General features: G+C 43.9%; 1 protein-coding gene across 1 annotated transcript in view; it reads right to left on the reverse strand.

Annotated features, from left to right (window-relative positions):
* The window catches only part of TREH (trehalase), a 68,401-nt gene that overhangs the window by 5,826 nt on the left and 39,612 nt on the right, over nucleotides 1-22,963 (reverse strand). The window contains exons 11-13 of the mRNA XM_077456851.1: nucleotides 17,518-17,735; nucleotides 3,576-3,687; nucleotides 1,482-1,594 (exon numbers count right to left, since the gene is read on the reverse strand). Of these exons, the coding sequence (XP_077312977.1) occupies nucleotides 1,482-1,594; nucleotides 3,576-3,687; nucleotides 17,518-17,735 (443 nt within the window). The remainder of the gene's footprint in view (nucleotides 1-1,481; nucleotides 1,595-3,575; nucleotides 3,688-17,517; nucleotides 17,736-22,963) is intronic.

The following is a 22,963-nucleotide window of genomic DNA, read 5'->3' on the forward strand; positions in this document are numbered from 1 at the left end:
CCATCTTACATTTGCTATAATGATTGGCTATAATACTCGTAGTCAGCAGCCCAGAGACCCGCCTATATCTGGTCAAGTAAGGATGTGAGGATCTTAAATGGAAATGCCAACTGGACAAGAACATGAGGTTCGGAAGAGAGAGAGAGACGGAAGTACGAGTAGTATAAAACAGAGAGCAGAAAAAGTCCAGTCTGAGGAATAAGGCATATGCCAAGGATTTCTGCTAGGAGCCATAGAAAAGAAGAAAAGAAAGCTGGGGGACAGGTAAGAATAATTGGATTATAGATAATCACTTAATATAATTATCCCATTCTCTTAAACCACAGTCACCAGTATTAGCATAATGTCTTTAGACAAGTCAAACCCACAACCATAGAAAACACATTTACACATTTAACTTCAGACTTTAAATGAAAAAAATGATCCTGGTGCTCAGAACCGGAATGTATCAAAATGAAAAAAAAAACAATGCTCAAAGTGTATATTAGCTTTCCAAAAAAAATGTCTGCCCTGAAAGAACGATTTGCTAACAAGGAAGTAGAAGACTAGAAATACATTTAACATGGAAAACAGGGAATTCTGAAGTGACTAGACCAATAAACTCAAATTCTAAAAATCTTAATGTTTATAAAAACCTATACTAAGAATACTAAGCATATTCTTTCTATAGCTGGCCACACACTTAACAATCTGATCATACAGTCTCTCTTATGGAAGCCAATTTTTAAGTTTGAGTTTAAAACATTCAACCAAAGAATATCGGGCTCTACAAAAGAGCATTACAAAAGATTATGGCAAACTTTTTGCAGACTTTGACCAGTGAGCATTGATAAGTTGTAGCAGATTTGTATCGATCTGCTATTATTGATAGTATACATGTTTTTGAAATGATTGATATTTCGCAATCAACACCCACGTAGTGGTAAGAATAACCTAAAAAACAACTTACAGGAAAATTTGACTTCACATAGGATACTTCAGACACTATCATTTTGAACAGTGAGGGTTTAGTGTTGGTGACTATAAAAAGTAAACAATACATCCCAAACATTGCCATACAAGTTAACATAAAATATACATCACATCAGGCAATGCTGCCATCCCAATGTTAACTGCCTATATAGAGCTTCACATAGTTATTTGTGTTTTACGGCCCCATGTGTGCTGCATCGAACAATTATTCTTTCAATGGACAGATGGTCATGCACTAGTGATGTTTAAGAAACCAGATCAGAATCACACTATTTTTGCCTATCATTAAATGTACTATCACAATGTAATACATGGACCTGCGAGAATCTAAATTGGATGGATTATATAATTACTCTGCTTCACTTTATATTTGTTTACAAATCTAACAAGGACTGTACAAGCAGATCATAACAACCATGGCCAGCTTTAGAAACCCACCCGGTACTTTTTACCCAAATTTTGTATAAAACATTTTCAGAGAACCCAGTTTTCTTAAACTACACACTTACCTTTTCAAACATGGCATTGTACTTCTTGAAGGCTCTAAAATTGGATGTGACCCACTTTTGGGCTAGTTTGAAGGCTATTTCCTGTGCTTTGGGAGACTTTGTCTTTTCCAGCCCTACCGGAAACAATACATATTTTAAGTGTGCTGCAGAGAATGGATAAGTAACACATTGCTGTGTTTAAAAATTGATTGATGGACTTGAAAATCCATTGCTGGCTAAAGGAGCTTCTGAGGGCTGGGTGTCTTCTGCAGTCATGGTTGTATTTTCGACTTTAGCTTCCATAGGCCATTTCCATGATCAGAAAGCTGTTGGGAGGAGGGTGGTACTACATAGGGGAGATTATTTTCTTTTTTCCTTTTCACCTTCCTTCGTCCATGTGGAAAATATGCTGAAATCTAGGGGTAGGAATGAGGGGGGTGGAAGGCATAGGGTGTACTCACTGTGCGTGTCTGGGTGTCGGACTGCACAGTTTCTAAAGCTAAAAACATACATTAGGTATCCCTGACAGCTTTATCATTGCACTCACCACAGTTTTCCAAGTAAAGTATGCAGTATGTAAAGCCAATAATAGAATTTGGAAGTGTTAAAATCTCTGCCTGTTTTTTATTGCTGGGAAGTAGAAGAAAGGTGTGGGGTGCTGGAGTTCTCATTCATGTCTTAAACAATGTAGAGGGAATGAGTATCCTTAGGCAGAGCTCACAGGAATGGTAGCCAAAGGTCAATGAACTAATAGAATCGGAGTGTTTTTGTGGGATAATTATAAGGAGCTCTTTATATGCCACTTAAGCATTTAGAGTGATCATATTTTGTTCAATATTACCAAGCCCAGATGAAGTGGGACCCTTTTAATCCCCGAAATGCATTCTATGATAAGAGTCTGAATAAAAATGTATCTGCTTTTGGTGCCTTCCATCATGCACACTTAGTCGCTACTCTTATGTTTTTGTGCTGTCTGTGGCTCTCTGTATGTGGTATGTGTGTGGGTTATGTAGGACTTACAAGCACAGTGCATAAGGGGCAAAGGATTCGGTGTGACTGATGCCAGGCTGAGATCATCAATCAAGACCATGGCTCAAAAATAAGGTAGCAGGCCTATTAAAGTTACAATACCCCCCATCTCTCTCCATTTTTGGTCAGTGTCTGGACCTGCCTCTGATCTGTTTCATGGTCAGCACAGTGGCTAAGTCATAGCTCCCAACTGTCCCTGATTTCGAGGGACTGTCCCTGATTTGGAGCAATGTCCCTCTGTCCCTCTTTCCCCCTTATTTGTCCCTCATTTTGGTCTGATCTATAGAGATGTATATAAAATGCACTTTTTATCTTTCAAAAAGTGTTTTCCAGTGCTAAACCTTTCATCTGATTTCTAACTTGCTGCATTTGTAAATTCCAAAAGCCAATATAAAGGAATAGCAGTGTTAAAAAAGCACTTGTAGGTTTAACCAATCTTGTTTTTTGTACAATTCTTCTTTAAGGGGGTGTGGCAAGGGGTGTGTCATATGCCTGCATACCTTTGCTGGTAGGTGTCCCTCATTCCCATCTCAAAAAGTTAGGAGGTATGGATAAATGGTTAGCACTTCTGCCTAGCAGCACTAGGGTCATCAGTTTGAATCCCAACAATGGCACTACATGCCTGGAGTTTGCATGTTCTCCCTGTAGCTGCATGGATTTCCTCTGGGTACTCTGGTTTCCTCCTATACTCAAAAGACTTGCTAGTAGGTTTTGGCTCGTGTCTAAATTTGCCCTAGTATGAATGTGAGTTAGGGGCCTTAGATTGTAAGCTCCTTGAGGGTGAATGTACAACATATGTGTAAAGTCTTGCGTAAATTGACAACGCTATATAACTACCTGTAATAATATTGAAGGGAAGAGAAGTTGCCATTATGCATTTGGTGTACTTGAAAGATATGGCAGGATCTTTTGTGAATTTCATATATATATTTTTTAGGTGGTAAAACAGGAACTGTGTTACACCGATTCAATGACAGAGACAACAGTGCTATTCAATGGAATGCACATGAGCAGTATGAACGCAGTAAGAGTTACTCAAACAGATCAGCAGTGGAGCAAGTGTTACATTTCATATTTCACCCTTACCTTCAATTACCATGTGTTGTAAAGGTGGCCAGCCATTAGGGAAATCCCACTGCTCTCCAGAGTTTGTGAAAGAAGTTGGAAGACCATTTTTGTAGGTCAATGCTTCACTTTTCTGAAACAAAAAACAGGAAATTTTTACCTGCATAGTGAAGATTTTGTAAATCCAAAGTGTTTAATGTATTGCATATATTATTGCAAGAGTACTTTTGCTACATTTTTTTATTGTATTTTTGTGATTCTGTAAGAAGCAGTGGGCTGCAGTCAGCTTATCTACATCTTATTAGAAGTGATCTCCAAGCACCGAGTGTATTGTCACTTCCACTTGCTGTTTGAGCTTGTTCCAGCAGGCTGTGCTAGAGAGGTTATATTCTATGCTACAAATGTTTAATGGCCCAGCCAATCAGCAGGCTTGGTGGGCCTGGTGATGTATGCTGGGGGAGCTGTCTAATATTTGGCACACTCTCTGTTCTGTCTCTTCTCTGATGGGGTTTTACCTTGTGAGGATATCACTTGCTCTGTCTCCCTAGTCAAGTCTTTGTGTCTGGAAAGAAGCAGAATCTTGAGGAGGTAATCCTGAAGATACCAGATTAAGGAATGGTGGCCAAGAGAAATGTTTTCAATTCAATGGAGAGTGCGGGTTATATAAAAAGAAATGTCAACTTCACACTCTCAATCATGAAAGGAATTGTTATAAAGTAAATGTTGTAAACTACTTGAATATTAATAAGAAATTCATGTTTAGCTTTCAAAGATCAATGGTAAGTGGTGAAGGAAATGGTAATCAGAGGTCAATAGAGTGCAATATTTGTTCAATATTCCTGTCTTATGTGAGAAAATTTGCTCACATATATAAGTAGATCCAAATGCACATAACATTGCCAAGGCTACCTTCACCAATTTTTTCATCTTCACACCTCGGATCAGCCCAAATTCTGCACCTTCATTCAGATCTTATGTGAGCCCCAGTTTCTGCACCTTCACATCCCAGATCAGCCCTAATTCCTTCACCTTCACTTCTCAGATCAGGCTAAGTTTCTGCACCTTCAGATCTCAAATGAGCCCAAATGTATGCACCTTCACCCCTCATATGAGAACCAAATTCTGCATCTTCACCCCTCATATCAGAACCAAATACTGCACCTTCACCCCTCAGATCAGAACCAAATTCTGCACCTTCACCCCTCAGATCAGAACCAAATTCTGCATCTTCACCCCTCAGATCAGAACCAAATTCTGCACCTTCACCCCTCAGATCAGAACCAAATTCTGCACCTTCACCCCTCATATCAGAACCAAATTCTGCATCTTCACCCCTCAGATCAGAACCAAATTCTGCACCTTCACCCCTCAGATCAGAACCAAATTCTGCATCTTCACCCCTCATATCAGAACCAAATTCTGCACCTTCACCCCTCAGATCAGAACCAAATTCTGCATCTTCACCCCTCATATCAGAACCAAATTCTGCACCTTCACCCCTCAGATCAGAACCAAATTCTGCATCTTCACCCCTCAGATCAAAACCAAATTCTGCACCTTCCCCCCTCAGATCAGAACCAAATTCTGCATGTTCACCCCTCATATCAGAACCAAATTCTGCACCTTCACCCCTCAGATCAGAACCAAATTCTGCATCTTCACCCCTCATATCAGAACCAAATTCTGCACCTTCACCCCTCAGATCAGAACCAAATTCTGCACCTTCACCCCTCATATCAGAACCAAATTCTGCATCTTCACCCCTCAGATCAGAACCAAATTCTGCACCTTCACCCCTCAGATCAGAACAAAATTTGGCACCTCATATGAGCTCCAATATCTGCATAAATATAACAATATTTCACAGGCTCCAAAAAAAAAAAAAGGAAGCCATATTGTTCGCACTGAATATGTAATCAGTACTTTCCTGTGAAAAATTGTTATGCACAACAAGTACATTAACATAGCCCTATTTATAGGTACAAGAGGTGTGTATGGCTGCTGCTTAATGCAAAATTCATACCTAACTAAAAGCCAGCTACTACAAAGAGGGCAATATTTTCAGGTGCTGTGGGATAAAAGAAGCAGCTGTGACAGTGGCATCTCGCCCTCTCCTATCTCCTTGTCCACTCACAGCAGGCCTTTTTTTTTTGACAAGATACAATGTGTTTTGTGAATGAAGGAAGAGAGATGATGTTGCACCCCCATCACTTCTGTTCTCTATTCACAGAACACCTTGTATTCACCTTGAGCAAATAGAGGGGATACCACTGTTGCAGCTGCTGGTTTTATCCCCACAGCCCCTGCGCTCTCTGTAGCAGGCAGCTTGTAGTTGGGTATGAATTTTATACTAATCAGCGATACCCACTTCTTGTACTTAATAATAGGGCTAAGCTACTATACTTATGCATTTTTTTAAAACAACATTTTTTATTTATTTTTTGTGTGTGAAAAAGAAGCCATATGTTCCCACTGGACAGGTAGTTAGGATTTCTATATTAATTTAGGACTGGTTCTCCCAGGATTTCACAGGAATGCATGGGTTCCAGTGTGATTCTTGCATGTTCCCATGTGGTGTATTTTAACAGTCCATTCATTTGAATGGGCTGCAAAATGAATCAGACCGCACAGTAGTGCACCGGACTGTGCTAGAATGCACTGCACTAAAATCACATGGTACTGCAGTGCCATGCAATTTGGTGCACTTCATTTGCAATCTGTGATTGGGGTGCAATTAAAAATACACTGAAACTCAGATGTAGACTGCAAGGGCAGCGCGTTCTAATGCAGTGCAGGAAACACCTTTCTGGTACTGCATTCTAGTGGGAACTGACCTTTAGTCTGTGTTTTCTAAAAGTAGTAGTTATCAATAGAAGTTCTAAAGTAGTAGGTACCACACCCTGTTCATCCTGCTATTGGGACTATTCCTACTACTACTTTAGAACAAGGTTTGGTACCTACTACTTTGGAACTTCTATTAGTTTTAAAGTAGTATTTTCCAATAGCTGTTCACATAAAGATGTGAGATAAAGCAGCTACCACTGGTCCTCTTCAATGTTGCTGCTGAGAAAGAGGAATGGTCCTCAAGGTGTGAGCAGGCACGCTGACAAGGAAGGCTCATGCCGCGTACACACAGCCGTTTTTCCCCTCGGAATAAACTCTGAAGGTTTTTCCGATGGAGTTCCGTCGGAGCTCCACTGAAACTGTCTTGCGTACACATGATCACACCAAAGTCCGATCGCCAAGAACGCGCTGACGTACAATACGTACGACGGGACTAGAAAAAGGAAGTTCAATAGCCAGTAGCCAATAGCCTCCGTCTCGTACTTGCTTCAGAGCATGCGTCGTTTTTGGTCCGTCGGTACAGCATACAGACGAGCGTTTTTTTCCGATAGGAATTGGTTCCATCGGAAATATTTAAAACATCTTCTATTTCTAGGTCCCTCAGAATTTTCAAAAAAAAAAAAGTCTGAGGAGGCATACACACGATCGGAATATATGATGAAAAGCTGCCGTCTGACTTTTTCTGTCGGACATTCCGCTCGTGTGTACGCGGCATCAGGCTACAAAACTGCTGCAGTCCTGTAATTACCTGTCCAAAGCAGAGCAGAACAGCGGGCAAGCAGGGATGTCAGACTCCACTCGGCTTCAGGATCAATGCAGGCAAAGAGTGAGGTGTGTGCGGGAGCCGAAGTGGACGGGTGAGAACAGAGCCAGAAGGGAACCATACACTATGTCTTCTCTGTAGGTGTGTGGGAGCTAAGTGGGTATGCAGGAACTGCGGCTGGCTGGAACTAAAACATCCATGCTGCTTTCTCTGTAGGTGGGTGGGAGCTAAGCAGGTGGGCACTAACAGTAGCCAGCGGGGAACCGATCAATTGATGCTGCTTTCAGTGTAGGTGGGCAGGAGCTGAATAGAGTGGGCAGGAACTGAGGCTGGTGGGAACCATCTGTGCTTCTTTCTGTGACTAGAGCACAACCGCCGGCTGGGTTTATTATGTTGGAGATGGGTCTCCGAGGAATCATAAACTTGGCTACGTGCCACCTCTGGCACGCGTGCCAGGGATTGCCGACACCTTATCCTAGAGGAAATAGGCTGTAAATATACCCCGCATGTGGTGCGGGGAATGACCAGTTGAGTGGGAAGTATACAAATGAACATTTTCCCTTCTGTCCTGCCTTAGAACAAAAGGCCTCATGCACACTAGGCGTTTTTACAACTGCCGTTTTGGGAGTCAGATGTTTTTTCTACAGCCAGTAAACTCCCCAGCATGTTATCCTATGTGTCCATGCTTTTTTTTTTTTTATTCTTTATTTTCTTCATAGATTTCACAATACAATTCATTACACTCCTATATTGTCTTTAACAGTTATATCTTACAATATTTTTCAGTTTACACCTTAATTCCAGGTGAATTCTCCTTTTTAATTGATCCCTTTCCCCCCTCCCCTATCTTAATTATCGTCTACCCCCCTTAGCAACACAAAAAATATATATAATATAATATTATAACCCCCCTCCTCTCCCCAAGATCCACCAACTCTCATTTTCCAGATTCCAAATATTTTACATCTCACTTTCCCTATAGACTAAATAGGGAGCCCATATCTTCCGGTATTTCTCATCTTGATCTTTCGTTGCCATTGTCAATTTCCATTTGTTGAATTTCTGCAATTCTCGTGAGCCATTGTGCTCTAGTTGGAGGGTTGTTTTTTTCCACAGAACAGGAATACATGCCCTTGCTGCTATTAGCAGATGTCTCAACAGAGAGTTTTTGAATCTTTTTATTGCCATTGGGATGTCCAGCAACAGAAAAGTTGCTGGTCTGTTTCCAATGGCAATTCCTGTTATTGTTTTAATAGTATCAGCTACCATTTCCCAGAACTCTCTAATTTTTGGGCATTCCCAGAAGATACGTAACAATGTTCCCTCTGTTCCATGACATCTCCAGCAGGCATTGGATATTTGGAGGTAGATCCGATGTAATACTTTTGGTGTTCTGTACCAACTAGTGAGAATTTTATATCCCCCTTCTTGGTATCTGCTTGCTACCGATGCCTTTTGATTAAATAACAGGATCTTATCTTTTTGTTCTGGGGAAAATATGGTCTCTAGATCTCTCCCAGGCCTGAAAAAAAGTTATTGTGGAGTTTTCATTTTGTTTAGTATAATATAGAAATGGGACATCAAGTGTCTCAATGATTCTCCTTTCAAACAGGTCTCCTCAAACTCAGTCAGTGCCCTCACTTCTACATATGCCTTTGAGTTAGATCTAATGAAAGCTTCTAGTTGCATAATTCTGAAAAAGTCTAGCTCTGGTGCTATTTCTTTTTCAATATCTTTTTTTGTCATCAAACGGTTTTCCACCAAAAAATGGCAAATTCTGCTTATGCCTCTACCTCGTATTGCTTTAAACTTTGGGTCTGTCATTCCTGGCTGAAATGCCGGAGTGCCCAGGATTGGGAGGAGCGGGCAAGGGTTTCTCGAAATGGGTGTTTTTTTAAATATCTTTTTAATTGTTCGCACTGTCATGTCTATTGTTGGGTCTTTTCTCACTTCTACTGGCACCTCTGCATCAGGAATCCACACTAGACCTTCCAATTGGATTTCTGTCACTGCTTGTTCTGTCTGTATCCAAGGTTTATCTTTTTTAAGCCTACACCATTCCACTACTCTGGCTAGGTGTGAGGCTTCTTGGTATCTTATTGGATCTGGGAGTCATATCCCACCTTTTCCTTTGGGAAGTGCTAAGATGTTTTGATGTATTCTCACTGGTTTCCCATCCCAGATAAACTTCAAAAATCTTGATCTAAGATCTCTTAAAAAGCTTGGGTTGATCTTAATTGGTAAGGTCTGTATTAAATACAAAAGTCTTGGCATCACATTCATCTTTATAATGTTGGTTCTCCCGAACCACGTAAAAATGTCCTTATCCCATTTCTGAAGATCAAGTTTGATCTGTCTTACCAATGGTATGTAGTTGAGTTCAAGCAGCTTATTTAAATTCTTTGACATTTTTGTTTCTAAGTAGCTTATGTACAGTATGAATTTGTCCATCTGAAATCGAATTGTGTAGATATCACCTATAGGAGGGACACATTTATTTCTACCCCCATTGCTTCTGATTTTCCATAATTTACTTTAAAATTGGATACTTTCCCATATTCTCGTAGTTCCATCAATAAAGATGGAAGAGATGCAATTTAGGCAGTTACAAAAAAAATCAAATCGCCCGCATAAGCTGCCAGTTTCTGTTCTTCTTCCCTTATTTTTACCCCCTTAATATTCATATTGGCACAAATTTTCCTTAAAAAAGGTTCTATTGTCAAAATGAATATCAGGGGTGAAAGAGGGCATCCCTGGCGTGTCCAGTTTAAAATAGAGAAGGGCTCAGAGATTCTATTATTTATTTTTACCCTGGCTCTTGGTTTTGAATATAAATTGGAGATCCATCTCAACATCCCATCTCCTAGACCTATGTGTTGTAACACCGCCTGTTCACATAGGCATTTATCAGAGTTTTTTGGCAGGGAGATTTTTAGGCTGGAAAAAAACCCAGAACTACTGCGTTAAATGTGGTAAAATGTGGCTATCCGGCATACAGGCATTTTTTTGAGCCACAAGATTTTTAAGAGTAAATTTTTTTGCTAATAAACAATAAAAAATGCTAACATGGCAAAACGCTAAAGCAAAAATGTGGCAAATCTCACATTTTTAACACTTTCTATGAATTCTACAACTAATGCCACTGGCATTTCCAGTGGGCATGAGGCCTAAAGATTGAGAAATCATTAGAACTTCAGTTGCCAGGAAGCCAAAGAGGTAGCTATAGAAGGTAAAAAGAAACTTCTTTTGTTTGAAGGGATTAGAGCAGTGTTTATCAACTCCAGTCCTCAAGGCACCCCAACAGGTCATGTTTTCAGGATTTCCATTATTTTGCACAGGTGATTTGATCAGTTTCACTGCCTTAGTAATTACTACAGCTGTTTCATCTGAGGGAAATCCTGAAAACATGACCTGTTGACTGGAGTTGAGAAACACTGGATTAGAGTTTGGTTGGATTCTGGTGTTTCAGACCCTATCCTAAAGCTGTTCCTGTTCTGAGTTCACTTTTTCAACCTGAGAAAAAAACCATCCCTGGGATTAAATGTGCCTTGGATCTTATTACAATATACTGGAAGTAGGAATGCTCACGACATTCACAATTCACTTGTCAGGGAACTCACCGTACTTATGCCCGCTCCCGTATAGCAGTAGTTCCTGTTCGTTCCAGGCGCCATGCGAGGTGTCTCCGTCAGAGGCGTACGAATTCCAGGACGAACGGACGTATGCTAATCCGAACACGTGGCTGTACGCCAATCCGAACACGCGAAAACACCCGCGCAAACTGAACGGATGTACGTCTTCACGCACGGACGGCCACTTCCACCAATCCTGGCTCACTTCCCTCTATATAAACAGGGTCCTGGCCTGACACCAATGCTGGATCGTCTTCAGCTGTTCCTGTAAGACTTGATCATTGCTCCTGTGACCTTGTTCCTGAAACCTTGCTCCTGTGGCCTTGCTCCTGTGATCCTTGCTCCTTTGACCCGTTCCTGATACCCACTCTTGGATTCCTGGTCCACCTCTGACCTTGGCTTGGACTTTTGACTTCGGCTTGTCTCCCGATTCGGTACCTCGTTTTGCCTGCATGTTACCAGACCCCTTGCTTGTTCCTGATTTCGCACCTGTCTCCTGTCATTGTGCCGCATTGCCTGCCAGTTGCCGATCCTACCTGTTTCAGACACGTAGTGTTCCCTGCACGCCTGCTGGTCTTCTGGTGCCTACCTACGTGACCAATCTACATCTCTTCTACCGTGAGGACCCAGCATCTTCAAGGCCTTCTACTTCCATCTGCAGGCACCTGCACCCTTTCGTGTCCTCACGTTCCCTGTTCCCATCTCCAGGGGCGTGGTGACCGGAACCGTGCGAGAGGCCACCCTCAGCAGTCTGACTCCGCTGTAAGGTACGTGACAGTACGATCCAGCCCGAAACATGGAGTCAGACAGGGGGGCCTCACCTCTGGACGCTTTGTGCCAACAGATCTCTGCCCTTACCCAAGCAGTTCAAGGCTTGCAAGATGGTTACCATCAACTCGAGCAGAGGGTGGAGTCATTATCTCCAAACACTACTGCCTCCCAAGGGGCTACAGCGTCTCGGTCCGCCAGTCCGGCAACTCCAGCATCCATGCCTGCAATAGTGGTGCCATCCCCGGAGCCTCGAGTTCCTATACCAGAGCGATTTTCCGGAGATCGCAGCAAATTCCGTGCTTTTCGTAATGCATGCCAATTATACTTCCTGCTACAGCCTCGCACCTTCTCCTTGGAAAGCACAAAAGTTGGGTTCATCGTCTCCTTGCTTCTCGGGGAACCTCAGACCTGGGCCCATCGCCTCTTGGAACAGGCCAGCTCCCTGCTTGATACCACGGACTCTTTTCTGAATGAGATGGCTAAATTATACGATGATCCTCAGCGTGCCACCACTGCTGAGGCCAGTCTCCATGCTCTACGACAGGGTCGCAGACCTGTAGAGGATTACGTGACGGACTTTAGGCGGTGGAGTTCTGACACTCATTGGAACGACGCCGCCCTACGTTACCAATTCCGCATTGGACTGTCCGAACCATTAAAAGACGAATTAGCCCGCATCGAAGTTCCCAGTTCTTTGGAAGACCTCATACAGGTATCAATCCAAATTGACCGCCGTCTTAGGGAACGGAGAGCTGAAAGAGTTGGTCAGTTTCGCCCCACCTGGATGTTACCCAAGGTTCCTAATTATCCTCCTACCTCTACACCTGCTCCCATCTCTGAAGCTCCAGAACCAATGCAACTAGGATTACTTCGCTCACCATTGTCTTCAGAGGAGAAGCTACGCCGGCGTCAGAATAACCTTTGCCTCTACTGTGGGGAAACTGGTCACTATGCGAATGCATGTCCCAATAAAAATCGTAAGTTCAAAGACTCACCTCTTGTATCCAATGCATTACCTCTGACGAAATCAATTCATATAGCTGTTCCTTTTTCCTTACAGCTGCCAGGAGGAACACTACAGGTCCAAGCTATAATTGATTCGGGCGCCTGTAGTTGCTTCATTGACCATACTCTCGTTCTGCAACACAACATTCCATTGGCACTCAAGCAACGCCAACTTTCTATACGGTTAGCAGATGGATCCAACATCAGATCAGGTCCCATTACCCATGAGACTCAACCACTGCTCGCCAACATTCTATCCGGTCACCAAGAATTAATCTGCTTGGATGTCATTTCTTCACCACTCTTTCCAATCATCTTGGGAATGCCATGGTTACAAGCCCATAATCCCCAAATAAACTGGATAACCGGTGAGGTAGTGTTTCGGTCCACTTACTGCCTCCAAAATTGTGTCAGGACCTCAAACAACCTGGTTCCGGTCATTGCCTGTTCGGGTCCTACATCTGAGCTCCAGGGGTTGGTCCCAACCACATACCACAAATTCCTGGACGTGTTTGACAAAAGAAAGGCGGACACACTACCTCCTCACCGGGTCTACGATTGCCCAATCGAGTTATTGCCTGGAGCCGAAATTCCATTCGGGAGGATATTCCCTCTATCAGAACCCGAGCTCCTGGTCCTCAAAGAATACATTGATGAGAACCTCAAGAAAGGATTTATTCGACATTCATCTTCTCCAGCCGGTGCTGGAATATTTTTCGTTGAAAAAAAGGACCATTCGCTCCGCCCATGTGTGGATTATAGGGATTTAAATAAAGTAACGATTAAAAACCGCTACCCCCTTCCATTAATTCCAGAATTATTCCAGAGACTTCGATCAGCCAAAATATTCACAAAGCTGGATTTACGAGGGGCCTATAATCTAATCAGAATCCGTAAGGGGGACGAATGGAAAACGGCTTTTCGGACACGTTTTGGCCACTTTGAGTATCTGGTCATGCCATTTGGACTTTGCAACGCCCCAGCCACTTTTCAACATTTTGTTAATGACATTTTCAGGGACTTTTTGGATTTATTTGTAATTGTTTATTTGGATGATATTTTGGTATTTTCAGACTCTCTAGAAACCCATCGTGACCATGTGAAACAAGTTCTCCTGAGATTAAGGCAACATGGGCTTTACGCCAAGGCCGAGAAGTGCGAGTTCGAACGGCAGACCATTCACTTCCTGGGTCTGGTAATATCAACTGAGGGAATAGAGATGGATCCTCAAAAGGTTTCAGCCATTTTATCCTGGCCACCTCCAACTGATAAAAAAGGGGTACAACGCTTCATTGGATTCTCTAATTTTTACAGGAAGTTTATCAAAAACTTTTCCAGTGTTATTGCCCCCATCACGCAACTGACCAGCAAACAAAACCGTTTTCGATGGTCCATCGAGGCCCAAGCTGCGTTCAATAAACTAAAAGGATTATTCACATCAGCCCCAATACTCAAACACCCTGATCCTGCTCTACCTTACACTCTGGAAGTAGACGCTTCAGAAAACGCCGTAGGTGCCATTCTGTCTCAACGCCAAGGGCCTAAATCATTAATGCATCCTGTAGCGTTCTTTTCCAAAAAACTCAATACATCAGAAAGAAACTACGATGTGGGAGACCGAGAACTCCTAGCAATCAAACTGGCTTTGGAGGAATGGCGGTACCTTCTTGAGGGGGCAACACATCCAGTATTGATTTTTACAGATCATAAAAATTTGGAATATCTCAGAACAGCTAAGCGTCTCAGGCCCCGGCAGGCAAGATGGGCTCTTTTCTTTTCCCGTTTTAATTTTCACATAACCTACAGACCAGGATCCAAGAACAGTAAACCCGACGCATTGTCCCGCATGTTCTCTGAAACTGAAGCCTCATCCCCTCCAGACACTATTTTGCAAGCTGGAAACTTCCTATTAACACAAACCAGTTTTCTATCACAGGTTCGACAGTCATCCCGAGGTGCATCCATCCCTCCAGATATGAACCTTCAAGAAAAAGATGGTCTGTTTTGGCGAGGAAGCAAATTATTCATCCCTCAAAACCTTCGCGCCTCCATTTTACAGGTTTGTCATGACTATCCTCTGGCGGGTCACTTCGGGAGTCACAAAACAACAAATTTAGTTCAAAGGCATTTCTGGTGGCCAAACCTCGCGAAAGACTGCAGGAACTATGTTAGTTCTTGTTCAACCTGCCTCCGGAATAAAAACAGCAAAAATAAAGCCTGGGGATTATTGAGGCCATTACCTATCCCTGAAAGACCATGGGATAAGATCGCAATGGACTTTATTGTTGAGCTTCCCCCCTCTGAAGGATTTTCCTCTATCTTCGTGGTGGTGGATCGCTTTTCTAAAATGGCACACTTTATTCCCATGAAGGGAACCCCATCTGCAACCGAGACAGCCAGAATATTCATTAGAGAAATTGTCAGACTCCATGGAATTCCCGGTGATATTGTCTCTGATCGTGGAGTCCAATTCACGTCAAAATTCTGGAAATCATTGTGTGAAACTCTGGGTATCAAGTTAAATTTCTCTTCAGCTTACCATCCCCAAACAAACGGGCAGACCGAACGCACTAATCAAACCTTGGAACAATATTTACGTTGTTTCACTTCTTTTTCTCAGGAGGATTGGGCTTCGTTACTACCTTTAGCAGAATTCGCATTTAATAATTCTATTCATTCCGCCACTAACCAGTCACCATTTTATTCTAACTTTGGTTTTCATCCCTCTTTCCTACCAACATCCTTACCGGATTCTCCTGTACCAGCTGTCCAGGATAGGCTGAATTTCTTTGTTACCAACAATCAGGTACTTAAAGAAACCCTCTCTAAGGCTCAGGAGGACGATAAAAATTTTTTTGACAGGAAGAGAAGGGGAGAACTGGATTTAAAGATCGGTGATCGTGTATGGCTGTCAACCGCAAATCTGAAACTGGCGTGTCCCTCTAAAAAATTGGGACCCAGATATTTGGGGCCTTTTCCAATTAAGAAGAAAATTAATTCAGTAGCCTATGAACTTGAACTTCCCGGCTCATTTAAAATTCATCCTGTATTTCACACTTCTCTACTTAAGCCTGATGTACCCAATTCCTTTCCAGATCGGGAATTATGCTCTCCAGAAGCTATTTTGATAGATGGTGAGGAGGAGTTTGAGATCGAAGCCATTCTAGGTTACAGGAAGCGCCAAGGACAAAACCAATATTTGATTAAGTGGAAAGGCTTCGGCCCCGAAGAAAATTCCTGGGAACCCGAAGCGAATCTTCATGCCCAGAGGCTTATACGGGCTTTTCATCGCTCTCAAAGGTTGGTTCAAAGGGGCACCCGGAGGCTGCCCTTAAGGGGGGGGCACTGTCAGGGAACTCACCGTACTTATGCCCGCTCCCGTATAGCAGTAGTTCCTGTTCGTTCCAGGCGCCATGCGAGGTGTCTCCGTCAGAGGCGTACGAATTCCAGGACGAACGGACGTATGCTAATCCGAACACGTGGCTGTACGCCAATCCGAACACGCGAAAACACCCGCGCAAACTGAACGGATGTACGTCTTCACGCACGGACGGCCACTTCCACCAATCCTGGCTCACTTCCCTCTATATAAACAGGGTCCTGGCCTGACACCAATGCTGGATCGTCTTCAGCTGTTCCTGTAAGACTTGATCATTGCTCCTGTGACCTTGTTCCTGAAACCTTGCTCCTGTGGCCTTGCTCCTGTGATCCTTGCTCCTTTGACCCGTTCCTGATACCCACTCTTGGATTCCTGGTCCACCTCTGACCTTGGCTTGGACTTTTGACTTCGGCTTGTCTCCCGATTCGGTACCTCGTTTTGCCTGCATGTTACCAGACCCCTTGCTTGTTCCTGATTTCGCACCTGTCTCCTGTCATTGTGCCGCATTGCCTGCCAGTTGCCGATCCTACCTGTTTCAGACACGTAGTGTTCCCTGCACGCCTGCTGGTCTTCTGGTGCCTACCTACGTGACCAATCTACATCTCTTCTACCGTGAGGACCCAGCATCTTCAAGGCCTTCTACTTCCATCTGCAGGCACCTGCACCCTTTCGTGTCCTCACGTTCCCTGTTCCCATCTCCAGGGGCGTGGTGACCGGAACCGTGCGAGAGGCCACCCTCAGCAGTCTGACTCCGCTGTAAGGTACGTGACATCACTGGTCATCTTGAAGTCAATATTTATTGACAATCAGTATCAAAAGCAAGCAAACATATGTATCTATTTTTGACACTTGAATCAATAAAGTAAAGTTAGCATTTCTCTGTGTGCAGAAAGTAGGCCATACCCACAGGCCCTATGTGATTGCGCTGTTTGCTATAAATCAGGCCACCATATCTTGCATAAACCCACCAATTTCTCTCTGAAGCACTGCTGTGTGCCAACTCCTCCCAGGATAATACCATGGTGGTCGGTCATTGACTTTCTCTGACAGTGGATATAGGGGTTACTAATTTAACCTCTTTTTACCTCACCACATGATTATTACAGAGGAATGCTGAGAAATGTAATTTCCCAATTTAAATTATGCAATTGTGCAAAGACAGATTCAACCCTTACTGACTACCTGAGACAAGCATGGTTCTACCAGAAAAGGAACACATAGGACTATGGGAAGTAATTTTTTTTGCCAATATTTTTTGACAGGCACTAAACTACATAAGCATGTAAATGGGCAGAATGACCCAAAAGGACTGCCAGTGGTGGACCAAGCAGGAAGTCGGGAATAGCTCTATAATGCGGAGTGGGTAGGGTTGATACTATTTTTTATTTTTTATATAGTAAGGAGGACTGAAAATTTATCCTGGGGTTCTACTTTAACTGTCCATTCCTCATTGACTGTGAAATTGTAATTTTGGTAAATAAATTAAGTTTGGGGGGTCTATAACAAGAACAGAATGTTAATTTCAACAAACTAAATAAAAAAAAAGAATAATAAAACCATGTAGCATACCTCCAAATATGAGACCAGTTTGTCAACAATTGTTGTGTCTTCATAGCATGAAGCCCAAAGTGGAGACAAGTTGCTGGGATAAAAGTTTGGATTCCTTTTCTGATGTTCTGTGTTGTAATCCAACCATACTCCTAGATCTGGGTCCCACAGCACAGCCTGCACAGCTTTGAGCCGTTGCTCTAGGGCCTCTGAAAACCTGGAGGCCATTTCTGGCATATCTTGGGACCAAGTAACAGAACATAGGAAAAAGGTTAACATAACAGTCCAAGGCAAACAGATTACTTTAACCAAAGGCTAGAAATATTCCAAAAATGTGCTTAATATAGCAGACAGAAGGCACACCTCTGTTCTTAATGAACACTTACTATCACCTTTCTTGGAAGACAGAACCTGTCTTGTTAGGACCAGAGCAGGTGATCTACCTAAAAGTGGGCACAGTACTTGTGACTAGGGATGAGTAAATCTGCCTGGGTTTGATTCATGGCCAATTTTGTGAAACGGCCTAAAAATGTACAAAAAAATAAATAAAAATTAACTTTTCACCCTACCCCCCTAAAGGCTATGGGGGTTTGGGGGAGAGGTGAATCTTGATATTCAAATCAATTATTTTTGTGGGGCTAGTCAACAATCTGTTGTACAGCAGGAAGAGTGGCTTTGTATGTGGCTTTGAGGGCTACATTGAAGATACACAAATCCTATAAATTACAGGTTTGGGGGATGTATTAAAGCTATATGTGGTGTTATGGAACATCACAATGTTCGCAGACAGCCTCAGAGAGGAGAATGGGTAAAAGGGCGCATTGGTAATGCAGGCAGACAACTCAGTGCTCTGCCCCTGGCAGAATGTGTTTGTAGAAAGCTTTGCCAACCATCTGTGTGTTCTATGACTGTATTGAGTGACCCATGACTTGCAATGCTCAGATGCAGGTGTGGTCTTAACTCCTTTGCCCACAGTTTCTTGGGTTTCCTCATGCCCCTGCACTCCTGGGTGCACCTTGGGAATATACGTTTCCCACCCTCTCCAGCTCAGAGAAAGCACACCTGATGAGGCAGAGGTGGCTGGGCTTGTGATCTGCAGCCAGGTGTGCAGTACTCCACTCTTAGCCCTGGCGTTCAGGCAGCCAGGCAGGAACCCAAGAGAATGAAGCTTCTACAGAAGACCTATCAACTACGGGGATAACTTCCTCAATTGCCACCAGGCCACTGCAAATCAAGTGGGGTTGACCTGGGTCTTCAACCACCTGCCTATGGCACCAACCCTGGGATTCCTCCAGCCCACCTCACTGCGTACCCAGACCTACCCTGGACTTTACTGTGAGAGATGCTGTTGCAGAGGCTAAGCACAAGTAGCTGTTAATGTAGTGTATTGTTTGCTAAAATAATCACTCTCTAGTCACACTCATCCATTTTAGGGGGAGTACAACTGGGGGAATCCACAGTGGATAAGGAGTGAAGGAGCTGGGGGTTTTGGTAGATCATAAGCTCAATAATAGCATGCAATGCCAAGCTGCGGTTTCCAAAGCGAGCAAAGTCCCTTCCTGTATTAAGAGAGGTATGGACTCCAGAGAGAGAAATCATTTTGCCCCTGTTCAAATCATTAGTAAGACCTCATCTGGAATATGCAGTTCAGTTTTGGGCACCAGTTCTCCAAAATGATATCGGGGAACTGGAGAAAGTGAAGAGAAGAGCAACCAAACTGATAAGAGGCATGGAGGAACTCAGCTATGAGGAAAGATTATAGGAACTTAATTTATTCACTCTTGATAAGAGGAGATTAAGGGGGGATATGATCAACATGTACAAATATATAAGGGGTCCATATAGTGAACTTGGTGTTGAGTTATTCACTTTACAGTCAACAAAGGGCACAAGGGGGCACTCTTTATGTCTAGAGGAAAAGAGATTTCATCTCCAAATATGGAAAGGTTTCATCATAGTAAAAGCTGTGAAAATGTGGAATAGACTCCCTGCAGAGATGGTTCTGGCCTGCTCAGTGGATTGCTCTAAGAAGGGTCTGGATTATTTCCTAAGTGTACATAATATAACTGGGTACTAACATTTAAAGGTAAAATTGATCCGGGGAAAATCCGATTGCCTCTCGGGGGGATCAGGAAAGAATTTTTTCACCTGCTTTAGCAAATTGGATCATGCTCTTCTGGGGTTTTTTGCCTTCCTCAGGATCAACTGTGGGTATAGAATTGGGTATATGGGATTGTATGATATTATTATTATTATTTTTTTTGTGGTTGAACTAGATGGACTTGTGTCTTTTTTTAACCTGACTAACTATGTAACTATGTAACTATATGTGGCTACAGATCTTATAGAGACTGTACTGTATTGCCACCTAGTGTGCTTTCTGAGTGTAAACACATTGTTCTAATGAGCCCCTGTTTTTATATCTTCATAATCACTTGCACACCCTTTTGCCATTTTGACCCTGTTTGCAATGTTAATCCTAATCTACACCTGTTTAGTAAAGTTCAAGTTAATACCCTTTGTCTGATCATTCAACCAATTCCTCTACCTGTCATGAGACCATTTTGGGGAAAAGAACAAATGTCCTACCTACAGTTTGTACATCCCAACCACCACTATGTCCTACTGAACCTGCTTGTCTCCTACTTATTCCCAGGGCCGCTGATAGGAGGGGACCACCGGTCCTTCTGTAGGGGACCCAGGCCCTATCACTTATCAGGGGGGTCCGGCCAGCAGCTTCATACTTCATGTAGGATGTCACTGTGTACAGTCATTCAGTGTACATACTGTCATATACTATTCCTGCCAGAGTCCCGGGTATTTATATTCCCTGCTGGGCTGAGGGGGACCGGGGGGGGGGGGGGGTTCACCTTAGAAGCCGGGAGCCTTTAGATTGCACACACTTTCCTGTGATGTGAGCAGGTCCCGGCTCTGTAAGTCCCTGCTGCTGGCCTGCACACTGCCTGACTCCTTTAGCAAGTAAGTGCTCAGAGAATCAGGCAGAAGAGTGCTGGCAGGCTAGGGGCAGCTGGCAGGAGCCTGGAACTGGAAACGATCAGTGCAGGGGAGACCATGTGTGATGTCCACTCAGCAGACAGTCCAGCTGTGCACACACAGAGGGATCACTGGCTCTGGCAGAAGTCACACAGGAAAGATACAGTCTCATGACATGATCACACACCTTTCCCCATGCTCTGGCCGTTGTCTATTTTCATTTACAGTATAGATAGCAGGGAGCAGTCAAATGTGATCAACATTATCATTATGATGACAGTCACACTCACACAATGCAGGTGCTTTGAGCTACAGCACCTGTACTGTGTGATTATCATGATGATGATTGTTGAAGGAAGGACAGTGAAATGCAAGCTGGCCATAGAATCTTTTCTTGTTTTCGATGTTACAACCTTGCCAAATAGGGCGGTGCACCCAAACATGGCTTGGACAAATACAAACAAAGGAAAGAAAGAAAAGATATCCATACCAAATGACCAAATGATCGTCTGCTGAAACCTGATGTTCAGAATAAAAGCATCTTGTGGATGGAATCGGTATTTGGTGAGTCCAAGCTATCTGATGAGGATTGTCCTCAGTGATTATATCTTATAAAGGCCAGGCATAGAAGTCTCACAAGGGATAGTCACTTCACAACAATCAGAGTCAGAATAGTTGTTTAGGTGCTTATCTAATTCTTTTTTTAAAGGGAATTCCACATCCTGGCCGCTCTTACAGTAAAGAGCCCTCTACGCAATTTAAGGTTAAACCTCTTTTCTTCTAATTTTAATGAATGGCCACGTGTCTTGTTAAACTCTCTTCCGCAAAAAAGTTTTATCCCTTTTGTGGGGTCAGCAGCACGGTATTTGTAAATTGAAATCATATCCCCTCTCAAGCATCTCTTCTCCAGAGAGAATAAGTTCAGTGCTTGCAAACTTTCTTCATAACTAATATCCTCCAGACCCTTTATTAGCTTTGTTGCCAGGGGCGTAACTATAGGGGGTGCAGCAGTTGCGACCGCAACTGGGCCCTGGGCTGCAGGGGGCCCATGCAGCCCCCTCTACATATGGCCGGCAGCAGCATAGGCAGCTAGGGGTACCAGTGCACCATGCACACGGGTGGCTGGAGGTGGAGGGTGACTAGCAGAGCTCCATGCTCGACTATCACACTGGCTGCTCTTTAGTTGTGCATTCCCCGCATGACCTGTGTCCTCGGCCGGCTCCTCAGAGTACCCCTCTCCTGCTCCATGCATTGCCGCTCAGTCCGATGTCTGTTCTCCCCAGCCAGAGTCCTGCCCCCCCCCCGAGTCCGGCCCGCACTGCATACTTCTCCCGGGTGAACAAACTTTAAGCACACAGGTGCAGTACAGCCCTATGAGAGCCGGCTCCCGGAGGACACTGCAGGCTTGTCTGCCAGCCCCCCTCCTCCCCTGTCATACACAGATGATGAAAGGTCTTTCTGGGAGATATTCTGATCACCCATCCAGCACACTGGATGGAGCCCAGGCCAACATTGATGAGTGCATGGCCTTCAGCTTGGTCATGGTGAGTGAGAGGACCCCACCCCCCACACACCATTACATACCCCCTCCATCTCCCCGTGGGGACAGGGACCCCCATCTCCCCTGGGGACAGGGACCCCTTCTCACCTGGGGGCAGTAACTTAATCTGCCCTGGAGAAAAGGACCTCTTCTGGGGACGGGGACCCCATCCTGCCTAGGGACAGTCCCCCAATGGGGCACCTAAAAATAAAAAAATGAAATAATAATAAAAAAAAATTACTGATGCCAGTGGTGGAACTACAGGGCTCACAAAGGTCATACCTGTGACCACGCCCTGGAGTTCCACCACTGGACTCGGAGGGAAGGGCCCTGGCTGGGGTTCAGGGGGGCCCTTCATGGTTTCTTGCATCGGGCCCTGAAGGTTCTAGTTACGCCACTGTTTGTTGCCCTTCTTTGTACTCGCTCTATTTCCAGTATATCCCTCCTGAGGACTGGTGCCCAGAACTGGACAGCATACTCTAGGTGTGGCCGGATCAGAGTTATGTATAGTGGGAGAATCATCGCTTTATCCCTGGAGTTAATCCATTTTTTAATGCATGCCAATATTCTGTTTGCTTTGTTAGCAGCAGCTTGCATGCCACAATAGCTCTGTGGTAGAGATTCTGCCATCAATACTCACTGTGTTGATGGGGTAATCAAGTGATTTTCTTTCCTTCAACCCCTGGTTGCAGCAAAGGAATTTGCATCATCTATTGCCTGCCTTAGGCTCCTATCACACGGGATGGACTCTGCTTTCCTTAGCAGGAGATCTCCCCACTAATCAGAGCAGAGTGGGCAGATGACAGGTCCATGTCTGCTCAGTTTATGCAGAGCAGACATGGACAGAGCCTACTCTTCTCTATTGGTGGTCGGGTGTAAATAGGCTCCATTGTCTATCTACACCCAACTTCCCTCTGATCCGATCCACCTAGA

Source organism: Lithobates pipiens, unplaced genomic scaffold, assembly GCF_037356315.1.
Source record: "Lithobates pipiens isolate NorthernLeopardFrog02 unplaced genomic scaffold, aLitPip1_a1.2 Scaffold_27, whole genome shotgun sequence".
In the NCBI taxonomy this organism is placed as follows: domain Eukaryota; kingdom Metazoa; phylum Chordata; class Amphibia; order Anura; family Ranidae; genus Lithobates; species Lithobates pipiens.